This window comes from Manis javanica, chromosome 12 (genome assembly GCF_040802235.1).
Source record: "Manis javanica isolate MJ-LG chromosome 12, MJ_LKY, whole genome shotgun sequence".
In the NCBI taxonomy this organism is placed as follows: Eukaryota; Metazoa; Chordata; class Mammalia; order Pholidota; family Manidae; genus Manis; species Manis javanica.
Window position 1 is genome coordinate 45,577,331 of NC_133167.1, and position 13,592 is coordinate 45,590,922.

General features: G+C 39.3%; 1 protein-coding gene across 8 annotated transcripts in view; it reads right to left on the reverse strand.

Moving 5' to 3' along the window:
• SPATS2L (spermatogenesis associated serine rich 2 like) overlaps positions 1-13,592 on the reverse strand; it is a 160,635-nt gene that overhangs the window by 52,973 nt on the left and 94,070 nt on the right. For 7 of the 8 annotated variants that reach the window (XM_073218564.1, XM_073218563.1, XM_073218558.1 and 4 more), the window contains 3 exons: positions 12,188-12,296; positions 8,927-8,976; positions 5,756-6,002 (listed from right to left, as the gene is read on the reverse strand). In XM_073218564.1, the coding sequence (XP_073074665.1) occupies positions 5,756-6,002; positions 8,927-8,976; positions 12,188-12,296 (406 nt within the window). Of the gene's footprint in view, positions 1-5,755; positions 6,003-8,926; positions 8,977-9,203; positions 9,431-12,187; positions 12,297-13,592 lie in introns of those variants that run through there. The other variant, XM_073218561.1, reaches the window with a different exon arrangement.

Below are 13,592 nucleotides of genomic sequence, written 5' to 3' on the forward strand. Positions count from 1 at the left end.
TTTAAATAAAATATGAGCTGTTCAGACCATCACAATCTGGTGTGAAAGAACCTGAGTTGAGGCATCTGGATCTCAGCTTAAATGTCCCCTCTTCATTCACTCATGTCACATTATGGCCTTATCTGAAGTTGCTGCACACCCCCTCTGCCCTGACCCCTGCCCTGGTCTCTCAACTCCTCCCTGCCTTCACAACATTTACTGAAACCTATAATCATCTTGGTAACTTAGTTGTATTCTGGTATATTATGCACCTCTTCTCCCCATCCTCAAAAATATATGTCAACTCCATAAGGGCAAAACTTTGTTGTCCTGTTTACTTCTTCTAGAAGAATTCCTGGCACATGTCAAGATGCTTAAAAATATTTACAAGATGGATAAAGAAATGATTTGCAGGTTTACTTTGTGCCAGATGCGGGGCTAATCACTTTATGTATCTCACTTACCACTCACAACCACCTTGTAAAATGGAGTTATATTTTCTATTTTGCAGGTGAGGATACTGAGACACAGAATGGTCAACTTGTCTAGGGTCACACACCTAGTAAGTGACGAGGTCAAGATTTGATCCAAACATTCCTCATGCTAAAGCCCTGTTTCTTAACTACAATATTATATTGCTTCCATGTGAGAGCTGACACTGCTGAAAGCCTGAAATATATACATTATGTTGGGAGCAAACCTGTGGGCCTTTAGGCAGACTCGGTCACAAAAGCCTTAAGACAACAGCAACGTTTGAGTAAAGTCTTTCCTGTAAAGTCAGCAACAATGAATCTATCCACACGTTAGAAACAAGTTTTCCCCTATTACCAAGAAACGCATTTAGTGAACTCCTAGGTTAGAGCTAGTGGTTAGGCTACCTCGCAACATGTGCTTTTTCTGTCATTTGTTAATCAAGAAACACCCTCTGCCCCAGGGGAAAGCCCCTCCCTTAAAACCTCCCTCCCAAGGGCCCCCACCCCCAAAATGGCGAACTCCCCGCTTCTCTTCCGGGTCCTCCGTTCCCGCCGGTGCCAACCAAGACCCAATCACCCCTCTACACCTCCCCGCCGGCGCCACCTAAGGTCCAATTATCTCCTGACCCACCCCTTACTTGCTAACCTGTATAAATTGAGCCTGCAAACAATAAACTGTGCCAGCTTGATCAGACATCCTGTCTTGCTGGTCATTCTTTGTGTCCCTTGCCTCTCTCTCTCTCTCTTTTTTTTTTTTTCAATTCTCTCCTCCAGGTCGTCGACCCCCGTTGATAGTCCTGCAGGTCGGGACACATTAAGCTTTACTATTTAAGTTCTAGGTGAGCTGCTTCCTTCTTGTTGATCTTTTCTAATCCTCTGGTCCAATGTAGAGCTTAGAGAAACAGGGGAGATCAACTTGAGACTAGGGCCAACAGCAGCATAAAAAATCTGCTTGGAAATCTTATGGGGAACCTCACATCATCAACAGTCTGGTGATTTTTTTTTCTTTTTTATGAAAAGCACAAATGACTGACAAGCAGCCAACATTCTAAAATAACAGGACCCTTTCTCTCACATTTGGTTCAGTTCACCTTGAGATTGAGAAAGCAGTTCTATGTCAAAGCAGAACCCATATATATTGTAAAGGTAAGATGACTAGGCTGCTCCTATGATACAGGGCAGGCTGTGAGGTCCACTTCATGGAGGTCAGTGAACTCAGCATGGAGCCTTCTGTCTGAGACAGGTGACAGGGAAGCTGGTAAGCAGAAGAGCTGGCTTCCCAGGATGCCTACCAGATGAAGGGATACAAAGGAAGTTTGCTGGGGGCCTACACAAGATGCTGAAGCCAAGGAAAGCCCCACCTCAAGTTAATGGCAGTGGAGCCTGTTGAGAGAAACTTTGATTCATCTTTTCGTTTAGGTGGCCTACAATCCTGCTCCTTTCGTATTCAGTGGGAGCCATGTCCAGTGGAAGAAAGACAACACAGGGATCTGAAGTCCCTTTCTGATCTATACGGTGAGAAGCACCTGTACATTTCAACAATCTGAGCCCTAAGAAACGTAGATTGGGAGAGATGTTGGGAAAAATTGGACCCTGAGTCACAATGTACTTCAGACATTTAGATGGAGCCTTAGAAATAAAAACGATCTTTAGTGTTACTTTTGGTAAAAATAAACCTTAATCTACGACGTGTCTGATTTGGTACTTGGACACAGGATGATCATGACTGGATTATGTAAAAGATCTAATTTGAGCTGTTATTAAAAATTCTGAAGTACAGAAAAAGCTACTCCAAGCCTTAAAGAAGTAATTTTGTACTAAGTTTAAATCCGACTCCCTAACTCCTGTGCTATGTGCTGACATGCAGCATTGTCCCACTCGGCAGGGCTATATTTACAGCCTGAAATCATGATGCTTTGGTGGTTATTTTTCATGTAGGAAGTCACACTAACACCCCTGAACCACCTGCACACATCTTAATGCTAACTTTTCCCCTACCAGAAAATGATTCTGCTTAAAACTTTTAAAAAGAGACATCTTGAATGTCAAGGTGTTATAAAAAGATAAAACACATGTTCCACATGTTCACAGCCTGACCCAGCTGGGCATGCAGGCAGGCTTTCTTGAGCCATTTCTTATTATTCTTATTATTGGAAAGCTTGATAAACGCTCCACTGCAAGCAGACTGGAGATTTCTTTCAGGCTCAAACTTCAAACCCACTCAAGTATAGAATATCATTATATGGCTTTGTTATGATCAGTTTTTCCTAATTTTTCAATTATTCATTTTTAGGAGTTAGGGAGCCCTTTGTTTTAGCAGTAATGCTCAAAGCATGCATAAAATGACATGGACTTGAGTCAGGTTTTTCCAAACTAAAGAAAGTTACCACAGACTTGTGGGTTTACCAGCTTCTCAACCCAGGAAGCCTTGGTTTCTTCAGCTATAAAGCGAGCGGCCAGGATCAAAGGCTCACTCCTACCCTTTCCAGTTCCACGGGTCTACCCCAAATGGGGTGCAGAATGTCCAAGTCCTAGCACTCATCTGTGAAAGAGCTGTTAGAGCTCTCCGGACTTCTGATAGATTGAGCAAGCATTTCAAAGTCATTTGACATCAACTAGCTGATGAACCTTCATTATCTTGGGGAAAGGAAACCTAACTAGTTACAAACTTATTTTAAGTTTGCCATCATAATAGATGAGCTGCTAATGAAGTTGATGGTCAACTAGGAGGATTCCCTTCCTTTTGCAAAAGCATCTAATAAGCTTCCAGCACCATCATTTATTCTTTATCAGAAGAATTTACACGAAGCATAGATTTGTACTGAACCAGAAACACTACCAAATAATACTGACACAACTCAATGCCTTCATGCCGAACTTATGAAACTGAACGGATGTTGGGGTGGCTCTTTGTGCAATAAAGGACCTTCACAGAGAGTTTCACGTTAGGGTTTATAAAGCCCCCTTGTGGGTGCTTTAGTGGGTGCTCAACTTTCAAGCCACTGTGAAGTGAAGTGCTTCAATACTGAATTTGCTTTCATGTCATATACTCGACAGAGTTACGAAATTGTTATAGGAAGAAGGTATAAATTGTAAGTAGATGAACAAATATATGTGTGATGCTTTTAGTCTATGATATCAAAACAGCAACTTGAGTAATTAGATTTTGAAAGTAATTCATGTGAAAGCAATTACAAGCAAAGCTGGGAATCTGCCACTCAATTATTTAATTTCTTTCTCTTGCCCTGACTACAAGTCAAAACATTCCCAGAATTGTATGCAGAGTTAAAATTGAATTAAAAAATTCCTGGAAATTTCAGATTCTAAATGAAAATAGTTCTTTTTATTGTTGTTTGTTTTAAGGAATCATTGTGTATTAAGGATATTCCAAATACAGCACTGGCTATTAATAGAATTGTTAGGTAATATGTTTATGGAAGGAAAGTGGTGCTTTGTGAGCAATCTAAACACTTAATAGTGTGTTGTAGAGTGTATCAGCTATTTAAAACTCCCTCACTGTTATCTCTGATTAGGTACGTGTCACCATAGGCTTTTCTGTTTGCACCTGTCTCCTGCGAGACTGAACTCTTCCCTAGGGTGGGCCCCAGCTTATTCACCTTTGGCTTATCAGAGGCTCGCACTGCCTCAAAGATGGCAGGCAGGCAATATTCGAGGGCGTTGAGTAAAGTTCCCTCTACTTCTTTCTAACCCTCCAAGTCCTCTACCACCTCAAGTCTACTGGCCCTCCCATGCCCACAGCCCCCATGATTTCTTCCTAGGCCACTCAGGTGGAGGTGGCACTCTTCTCCAAACCATAATTCACACGTGTGTGCACAGCCTTTTCTTCAAGCATATCCAAATGTGATTCCCGCAGAACCCTGAGCATACCACATGCTTCTCTGAATCTACCGTGTCATAAGAGCACAGAGCTTTGCATGTAAGGATTTAAAAAGCCACGGATTCAGTAAACTCAGGATTTTATAACTAGAAGACTGACTTTGGGAATCACCTAGTATACTGGCTCTCACTAAAGGGTCTACCACTTTTTAGGAGCCATTTGTAAAAAACTGAGGGCATTTTTAAACTTACTAAAAAATGATTGTGTGTGTGGGAGGGGAGGGCAGGATGCTAGATGACTTACAATCACAGGAATCCCATATAATAAAGAATGACCCCAAACTTTTTCTCATGACTTTATATACACAAAGTATTTTTGGTAGTTTTCCTATGGATTTCCAGGATTTACTTGGATTTCCAGGATTCAACTACTGTGTAAATTAAGAAAAGAATGTATTTTATGATGTTCAGAACTTTACCAAGTTTTTCACCATATGGAAAATGACATGGCTGACCACACCAGCAGTCATGGTATTTGAGTTGAAAACCAGCACCCCTGGGTCAGTCTGTATTTGTGCCTGTTGCATTCACAGTGACTTCATGTTTACATACAAGAATACTTATTTAGCTCTTACTTCACATGGGAAATATAAAGAAACAGTGTCCACAATATCCAGTTGACTACTGTCTTACTTTTTATGTACAAAATGGGTATGAACATTTGACCATTTTACTAGGTCTTCTATTTTAGTTGTTCTTGGTTTCTTATATTTTTTACTTTATTGAAATTTCTGTTTACAGGTAGATTATACTATCTGTGGGTTTTATTTTAGGATTTGTTATAAAAGTGGAGCATTGGGTCACATAATATTGAGGACCAATGATCTAGTACATTCCAAGCCAGTTTCCTTATTTTTCAGAATGGAAATGGGTCACTAGAGAAGAAATGATGAAAGGCCCTACAGTGGTGAAGCAGTGCCTTTTATAGATTAACTAATATATAGATATAGCAAAGTAATTAACATTCCAGATTCTACCACCCTGGGAGATTATGTCCTGTCAGATAATATAAAATAATTTGGTCTACCCTTTAATAACCTTTCCACTTGTCACCAATTCTACCTCCCTCTGACTCCAGCAGAGTTATCTATAAACAGATTTCTTTAAACTGGAATTTCTATTTTCCTTATAATCCTAGTACAGACCAGAGCTAAGTTTTTTTAGAAGAAAGTAATCCTCTGACTTAGTACAGGGCTAGATTTGAGCATTTATTCTTCATCCCTGTTACATTCCCCCTGACCCTGGCCTCTCCTGCAGGAAGTTGTTTGAATCCGACTACACTGTGAAGAACAACCTTGCACTTCCAGAAATACCGACAGTAGCAATGACCGTCCCAATGGCTTCTGCCTGCATGCTTTTCCTTTATGTCTTCCTAAGTAACTTTAGTTGAGGATTACTGAACTGACCTGTGACCCCACGGAGTGCCTTTGAAGGTTCCTCAGGTACTGAGATCTTTTTCTCACGAGGGATAAGCACTGGTTTTTCGCTGGCGGAATCGGCGGACGAGCTGTCCTTCTCACAGCCCTTTGTGTGGCCATTTTCTATCTGCGGTGGCGAGGGCGGCAGGGGCCCAGCCTCGGGCCTCTCTGCCTTGTCTTTAGCGTCTTTGTTGCCTTGATGCTGCTTGGACTTGCTTCTTTTCCTTTTATTGTTCTAGAATGAGAAACAAACGAGGAGATACTATTATTCAGCTCAGACCTTTGACATAGAAAGTGAATGGGGGGGATTAAAATGAGCTTTGTTACCTTTTTTTTGGTTTGTTTTCCAGTTCCTCTAATAGAACGGGTGACGCCCACATCTTTGTTAGCCAACCAAATTAACATAAGTATCTTCTTTCTTACAGGAAGTTGTATAAACTTTTACCTCGTAAAATAGTAACAAAAAAAACTCCTTTACAAGTAAAAAAAATAACAAGGTATGCCTTAACTGGCTAAGATAGTATTTGAGCAAATTAAAGTGCGATGTATATGAATGGCAATATGACGAAATTTTGGGATGGGTGTCCTGAATGGACTGGAATTCAGTCATCGGTTATCAAGTCATGGGAGACTAGCTGTTGCTTCTTAAAGAGGTGATGGGGGTGAGGGAGGCAAGGAGGACACTAAGGTTCAGATCCTCTAGGAGAAAACGGAGTTTGGGGGAAGGATTGGTACAAAAAGGCAGGCAAGTCCTTGCAAGATGAGGAAGTAGAACAAAGGCAGGTCCCCCTCCCCTCTGCCAGAAACAAAAGTGCAGACTGGGTCTCTGAATAGGCACCAGGCAATCAAGAGACCCGGGATTGCTGCCACTGTCCAAGGAGTCCCAGGCAGCCGCAGGACCGATGCACTTGGCCATGAATATTTCACTGGAGCAGACAACTGATGAAAAGTAATGCCAAACTGATCTGGCTCCACCTGTACCGCCAGACCTCTTGGCTGCTAGTTGAACAGCATTACAACGCTCTTTTGTTTATTGTAATATAACACAATATTACATTTTAGACAACTGAAATTGTTTTTAGATTTCAATTATCATAGTATGGCAGGGTTTCAATCTCTCTCTCCTAAAATGCCCTAATGGTCAATATGTTAAAATACACAGGAAATGAAGAAGATGCTGTTTCTGATTATGCTGTATCTCTTACTTGACTTCGGTTTTACTGTAGGAATATTCAAGGTTCTTAACATTCAGTTTGGTATAGGCCTTGGCCAATCCAAACAGATGCCTGACCCTCTGGGACCGACCCTGTCCCTCTTACTGCAGCAGCGAGCACCAGCTGAACATCGGCCTGACTGTTCTCCAGCATATTTGGAAAAGAAATAAACAGAAACGATTCTTTCTTCTTCATTCTCCTCCCCCCTCCCTTTCTTTTCCTTTGAAACTACAATCACGCGCCATAGTAAGTGCCCCTTTAGGCCAGGGAAGTGCATTCACTGGGTGAAGTACAGGCACGGAAGCCCACACAGGCCCCCAGCTGTGCCCTGGGCTGGGGGAACCATTTTCCCCTGAACCTTGAAGAGAGAGACTCAGCAATGCATTGGGTCTGCAGGTGCTCTGCCTTTCTTCACACCAGAGGAATTTGATACTTAAGCCCTACATCTGAAATTTTTCCTTGTAAGTGCAGATACAGCCTTTCAATCACTTGCAAATTATCTTCATCTCACACAGAAGCCTGGGAAATTATGACAGATAAGCAGAGATTGCCAAAGATGGTGACATACACAAATAAAAAAATGTTATAATTCTTCCTATTCCATATGAAACTAGGGAGAGAGAAAAAGGGAAAGGATAATTCTAGTAATCCCAGGATTTTAGTGAAAGTAATACTGCTTTTTTGGGTGTTGGTTTGTTCAAAGCCTGTTCTTCAGGCCTGCGATCTTTCTGCATGGGAAAGGGTGGACTGAGATACCCAAAACACCAAACCTTGCTGGGAAATAATGGGAATGGGCTGGGCAGTTTCTTTGCAAAGAGAAGCAGACATTTTGTGAAAGGCTTGAAACAGGTTACTGGTCAAGGATAAGAACTGCACCTTACAGGGGCTAGTGAGCCCCTATATATGCTCACAAGATCTGGAAGGTACACACTAGACCCAGAGGGCCAGTATGTGCAAAGATACGCCTCAAGTGTGCCCAGATCAGATTCTTTGTGACTAAGCAAAAAGGCAAAACAATTTGAAGAGGACAGAGTAAAATCTTCCCTGTTCTCAGGGAGCAGTCTGCCAGGGTTCTCAAGAAGGGAAAATAGGTCCCTTGCTTACTATGGCTTCATTAAGGCATATTCTTTTCTCCTTTTGTTAAAGACCTAGCTTAGGACTTGGCAAAAAAGTATCTTAGGGCAGTCTTGGACAGATTCTTTCAGTTAGAAAAACATAAGAAAATATATTCAGAGCTTTTTCAAGTAACTTTAAACAAAAAAAAGTTCCTTGACAAGTAAAAAAAATAACAAGGTATGCCTTAACTGGCTAAGAGAGTATTTGAGCAAATTAAAGTGCTATGTATATGAATGGCAATATGATGAAATTTTGGGATGGCTGTCCTGAAAGGACTGGAATTCAGTCATCGGTTATCAAGTCATCGGAGACTAGCTGCTGCTGCTTAAAGAGGTGATGGGGGTGAGGGAGGCAAGGAGGACACTAAGGTTCTGATCCTCTGGGGAAAACGGAGTTTAGGGAAAGGAGCTTTAAAGCTACTTGAAAAAGGATTTTGAAACTGTTATTATTAAATTATAGTTATACTGAAACTACTGGGAGATTTTCATACTCCCTAATTTCTTCTTTTGTGCTACAGGATATGTTCAGGCAACTTAATGTCTTGAATCCTTTGAATTCTGTGACTGGGCTCCCCTTAATACTTAAAAAAAAAAACAACTCTGGGACTTCTAGAGCACATCTGGTGGTTAAAAACACTTGAACAGAAAACTAGGGCATTAGTAGTGAGGATGGCTGGTAATTGGAAATAGTCATGAATCTGGAAGCTTTCTGGGTATACAATATTAACATATTTGAAAGAAGCACGAAATTGGAAGTCTTGTTAAAATGATAAGAGCCAGGAAGGTTTTGATTGAAGATGTTACTAATTTACAATCAATATTAATCTTACCTTCTTTTTTCCTGTCATATTCCATTCTTTTAGAACTTGGATTGCACTGCCTAGACAAAGACAAAGGATCTTCAACATGTATTCACATAATAAAACACCACACAAAATTAATCTCTGTCTTTCCATCTTGGTAGCAAATGCTTTTCTTTGGGCTTTTCATTTGTTTTGATACATCCTACCTTAATAAAAATGCCAGCGTCATTTTTATTTCCAGATTTTCATTTAATTCATGATCCTGGTTTTATCAAAATATTAAGCCCCACTACATGAAGCTTACTTTTTTTTATGATCATGTTGTCTTAGAGAAGATGAAATATATCTTGAGAATTTCTGATAGCTTCATTGTCATAGGTAGAATTAGAATTGTTCTGTTTGATATATGAATCAAAATGCCTATAATCTTCTGGACAAACATGGGATTTTGAATATTACTAGTCAAGTGAATCACAGCTTTCTGTTCGGCTTCTCCTGCTCCTTTTCTGCCTTTACTCTTCATGTTCACACCTTGAAAGGTGAGAAAGAGGACAGATTACCTGATGTCAACTTTGCTCTTCTCACCTTGGCTGGGTCTTTGCAAGGCTTTCACTTTGAAACAAGTAAGTTTGTCAAATGACAAGCTGAGGTCCAGGTTTTCTCAATGCTATCTACAAACATCTGCAGAACGAACTGTATGGACTCAGAGGGAAAGCCTAACCCAATTAAGTTACGCAATATTTTACAAGAAAATGTTTTACTATCCATCAGTTGTAACAACTATTTCCATGTCCTCTAACCAAGTTCTTTCACTCATGCCAACTGTCCTGGAGGTAATTTCAAGAATAAGTTACTGGTCCTGAGGACACCAGTTGTTTTCATATAAATAGGTACTTCTAAAAGAGTAGCTCTTAAATGTATTCTTTTAACAGTTTTAAGCATTCTCATACAATCTCATTATACTAATAGTTCTCTACAATGAGTGTGTTGACTACACAAGATAAACTTCAGGCTGGTCTTTATAACGAATTTCAAATTAGTAAGGTACCAATTATTCAGTCTACTGTCACTGTTAGATAAGCAGAAGGCCATACTGCTTTGACTAACGTTTAGACAGACTAATTATTCCTATCTATTCAAAGTTTCCAATTCAGTGGCTCTGTTACAGCTTTTTGAGTTACATGTACTAGAAATAATAAGACTGCACTTAAAAGTAGCTGTAATTCAGACTTTTATTAACCAGAAAGCTGGTCTTTCTCTCATTTGCTCAGAGAATGAATGTTTCCCAGTATTTTCCTTTGGAAGATATTTAGGAAGTCACATTCACTAGGTTTCTTTTTAAGTCACTCCAGTGGCTAATAGTCATTACGGTAGTTCTTACTTAAAGCTACACTTCAGCTTTCTAAATAAAATTAAATCTTAAAAAATGTTAAATGCTGCACTTTTTAATCAGAGGAAGAAGGTGAGTTGCTTACTGCTTTCCATTACAGTACTCAATTCTTTAATTTTCATATTTGGGCATAGATTCTATTTGCAATTTGGACAATGAGCTTTTAGAGACTATTCTGAGGAAGAAATACCTTGTTTACAAAGGATTTTGAAACTTTTTATTAAATTATAATTATACTGAAACTGCTGGGAGATTTTTAAGCCACTTGGAAATGGTGCTTGTAATAGGCTTTGTAAGTGATTTCTAAGAAATATTTTTGGTTCTCAGTGGTTCTTAAACAAGTTTTCTGATTGATGCCTAACCAAAATGAGGTTTCTTGGCAATCAATAAGCTCTTTTTTTAATGTGATCTCAACACTGACAAGGTGGCAATTTCAAGGACAAAACAAGGTGCTCCATTTAAATACAAAAGGCTTTTGATGGCAGTTTATCAGTTACTGAGCATCTGTGCATCTCATCAGGGTCACTCTGTAAGAAAACTTTCATAACGGGGAATGTGAGGGCCTCAATCCAAAGGAGGGTGGGGAGGAACGGGCCTAAGGACCTTTTTTCCTTTCCTACAGGATTTTCTTTTTTTTAATTTTAATGATGTTGGCAGTGAAACCTGAAAAGGGAGTTCATCTGAGCCAGGATGTGCATATATCCCCCCAAATTTTTCTTAACACCAATTGCACCAAAGTGCAAAGTCAGCTTCATATTACATTCTCTACTACTGGTTTCTTTATGACAGAAGATTCTCTATCTGCTAGTATAGGAAGCAGGGGGCGGGGGGGGGGGGGGGAAACAGTAAAGTTATGCATGGTGGTCTGCTTGCAAGTCTATTTTGCATGATAATCATTTCTACTTCATTTAGGACCCTAACCCTTGACTGCAGATATCAGAATGTGAGTGTGCTTCCCGGTTCTAAGAATTTGCCTGAAATTTAATTATACTTGTAGAGACTTAGAAAGGTTATTTTACTCCTAGGAAAAAAAGTTAAATTAAACTGTCCTTGACAAATAAAGTGTGAATAGGATATAACTGAGAAATGTGCCAACAGGCCTTCCCTCATCTTATCTGTCAGGTAATAGCGGGTCCATACATACAAAATAGAAACAAATACTAGGACAGAAGGCATATGGTAACTAAAGACAGGTATGAGAACTTTGTTCATAAATGGAACTTGTTTAATTTGATTAGGAAAGGAGAGTTTCCCCAGAATTTATAGGAAATCAAAAGCCAAAGGTTATAAACTTTTAGGATAAACACATTCTTGAAACTTTAGATTCCAGAACATCACTGGCAATGGGCTATCTAAAAAACACATCTTTTTTTTAAACAGCAGAAAGATTCTAGTGGTAGATAAGATGAACTGATATTCTGGTTAATTAAACAATCTCAAAATTATAGATTAAGGATATTGAAGAATTAACCAGTCCTCTCAGACCATCGGGTTCAAAGATTCCAGTCATTAGGCCAAGGAGAACTCTGCTGGGTGGAGAGTGAAGATGGCTTTCCATGTCGGGAATGAGGCACATTATCCTTCATTGACAAGAACAGCAACAAATAAAGAACATGTTTAATACCAAAAAGGAATAACTGGTAGACAGCGGAATTGGCAGCATTTTAATAGAGATCCTTTGGAAAAACTATGTACAGTCTGTTTTATGTTTCTTTAATGAGAGAAAAAAGAACCTCCAAATTCTGCTCTTATTATGTAGATATGTTTTTAAAGTCTAGCATATTTTTATGAGAACTAAAGGATTAGTAACTAATTGGTATTCAGTGCACTCAAGGAAAGAAATACAAAATATACAAAATATTCCAACATCTTCAGGTGCAAGGGTCATGTATACTCACCATCCACAAAGGCTTGCACTGCTTTATCTACATTAAAATCAAACTGTTGTAGCACCAGGACTATTTCATTATTGCTTTTATTGGGAACAACTGACCGAACTGCATAGATCTGTAAAGGAAAATAAAAGAAAAAGAAAGGTAAACACTTTAAATTTTCATCCTTGAATCTTTCACTGGATAGAATTATAACTATTAGGAAGATCTTGGAAAAGCCGATTAATCTATCTTCTTGCCATTAAACACTCCAAAGTCATTTTAGACTAGTAAAAATTCATCCTGGTAATCACCTTGATGCCCTCTTTCTTTATGTGCATGTGGGTACAAAGACCTTGTTAGGACTGTAGTAGCAAGTGTCAAAAGACAACTCTGGTTTGGCTATCTACCCCCCACCCCACCTCTAAGACTGCAGATGCATTCAAGATGTGCTTTCAGTGAGGACACACGTAATTTTGTGTCTCAGGCTCTCCTTTCCACTGGCTCAGGGGGTATTTCTAGAAAACTTAGAGAAATCGCCTCATGTCCCTGCTTCTCCTATCTGCACAGTGCAAATAGTCATCTTGATGTGGACACAAATGTGTTCTGAAACTCCAGTAATGTTTTCAGAGATATAAAAATGTGAGGTACTGTATTTTTGAAATGGTGATCTTAGCCATAATAGAGAATATTTCCAAATATACTTCTGAAAATCAAACACATAAAAAAGTAAAAATAAATATATATGTAAGAGCTAAGGATTTCAGTAGGTTAGGCTGATATTCAATTTTTAATGACCTATACATATTTCTTGATCAAATTTAGCCCACATTCTTTCTTTTGGCCTAGCAGAATTAATTGACCTTTCTCTCACAGAACTTGCAATTAGCACAGGGTGTTCTATCTACTTTAGTAAAACCTAGCTCACCCAGCTTTCTATCAAGGGGATTAGTGTAGCTGCTACTGACAAATACTAGAGCCTGCAGGGTACAAAGGTAAGTGGCATCCATAATGAGGATCATGAAAGTGCTACACAATCTTTACACATTTTCATCAATGGTTAAATTATGACCAGTTTCTTTTTACCATTTCTTTTTTGAGTTTTAGAGTTATGTGTGGTTTACTATAATCAGATTCAGGGCTATGGATGATATGGGTATGATATGTGTAATGTGACTCTACTGACCAGAACATTTCATTAAACAGTACAGCCTATTTTCTAATGATGTTAGAAAACAGGCAGCCTCCTCCACATAGATCTGTACATAAGAGCAGCACAAGCTGTGGGTATATAGAGGTTCTGACACTGTAGATCAGAAAGCTGGTTTTGAATCTTAACATATATAAATGCTAAATATGTGGGTTTTACCAAGGGCTCTCATACATGTTTACGTACACGTGACTCAAGATTCCTTTGATTTTTTTTATTCAC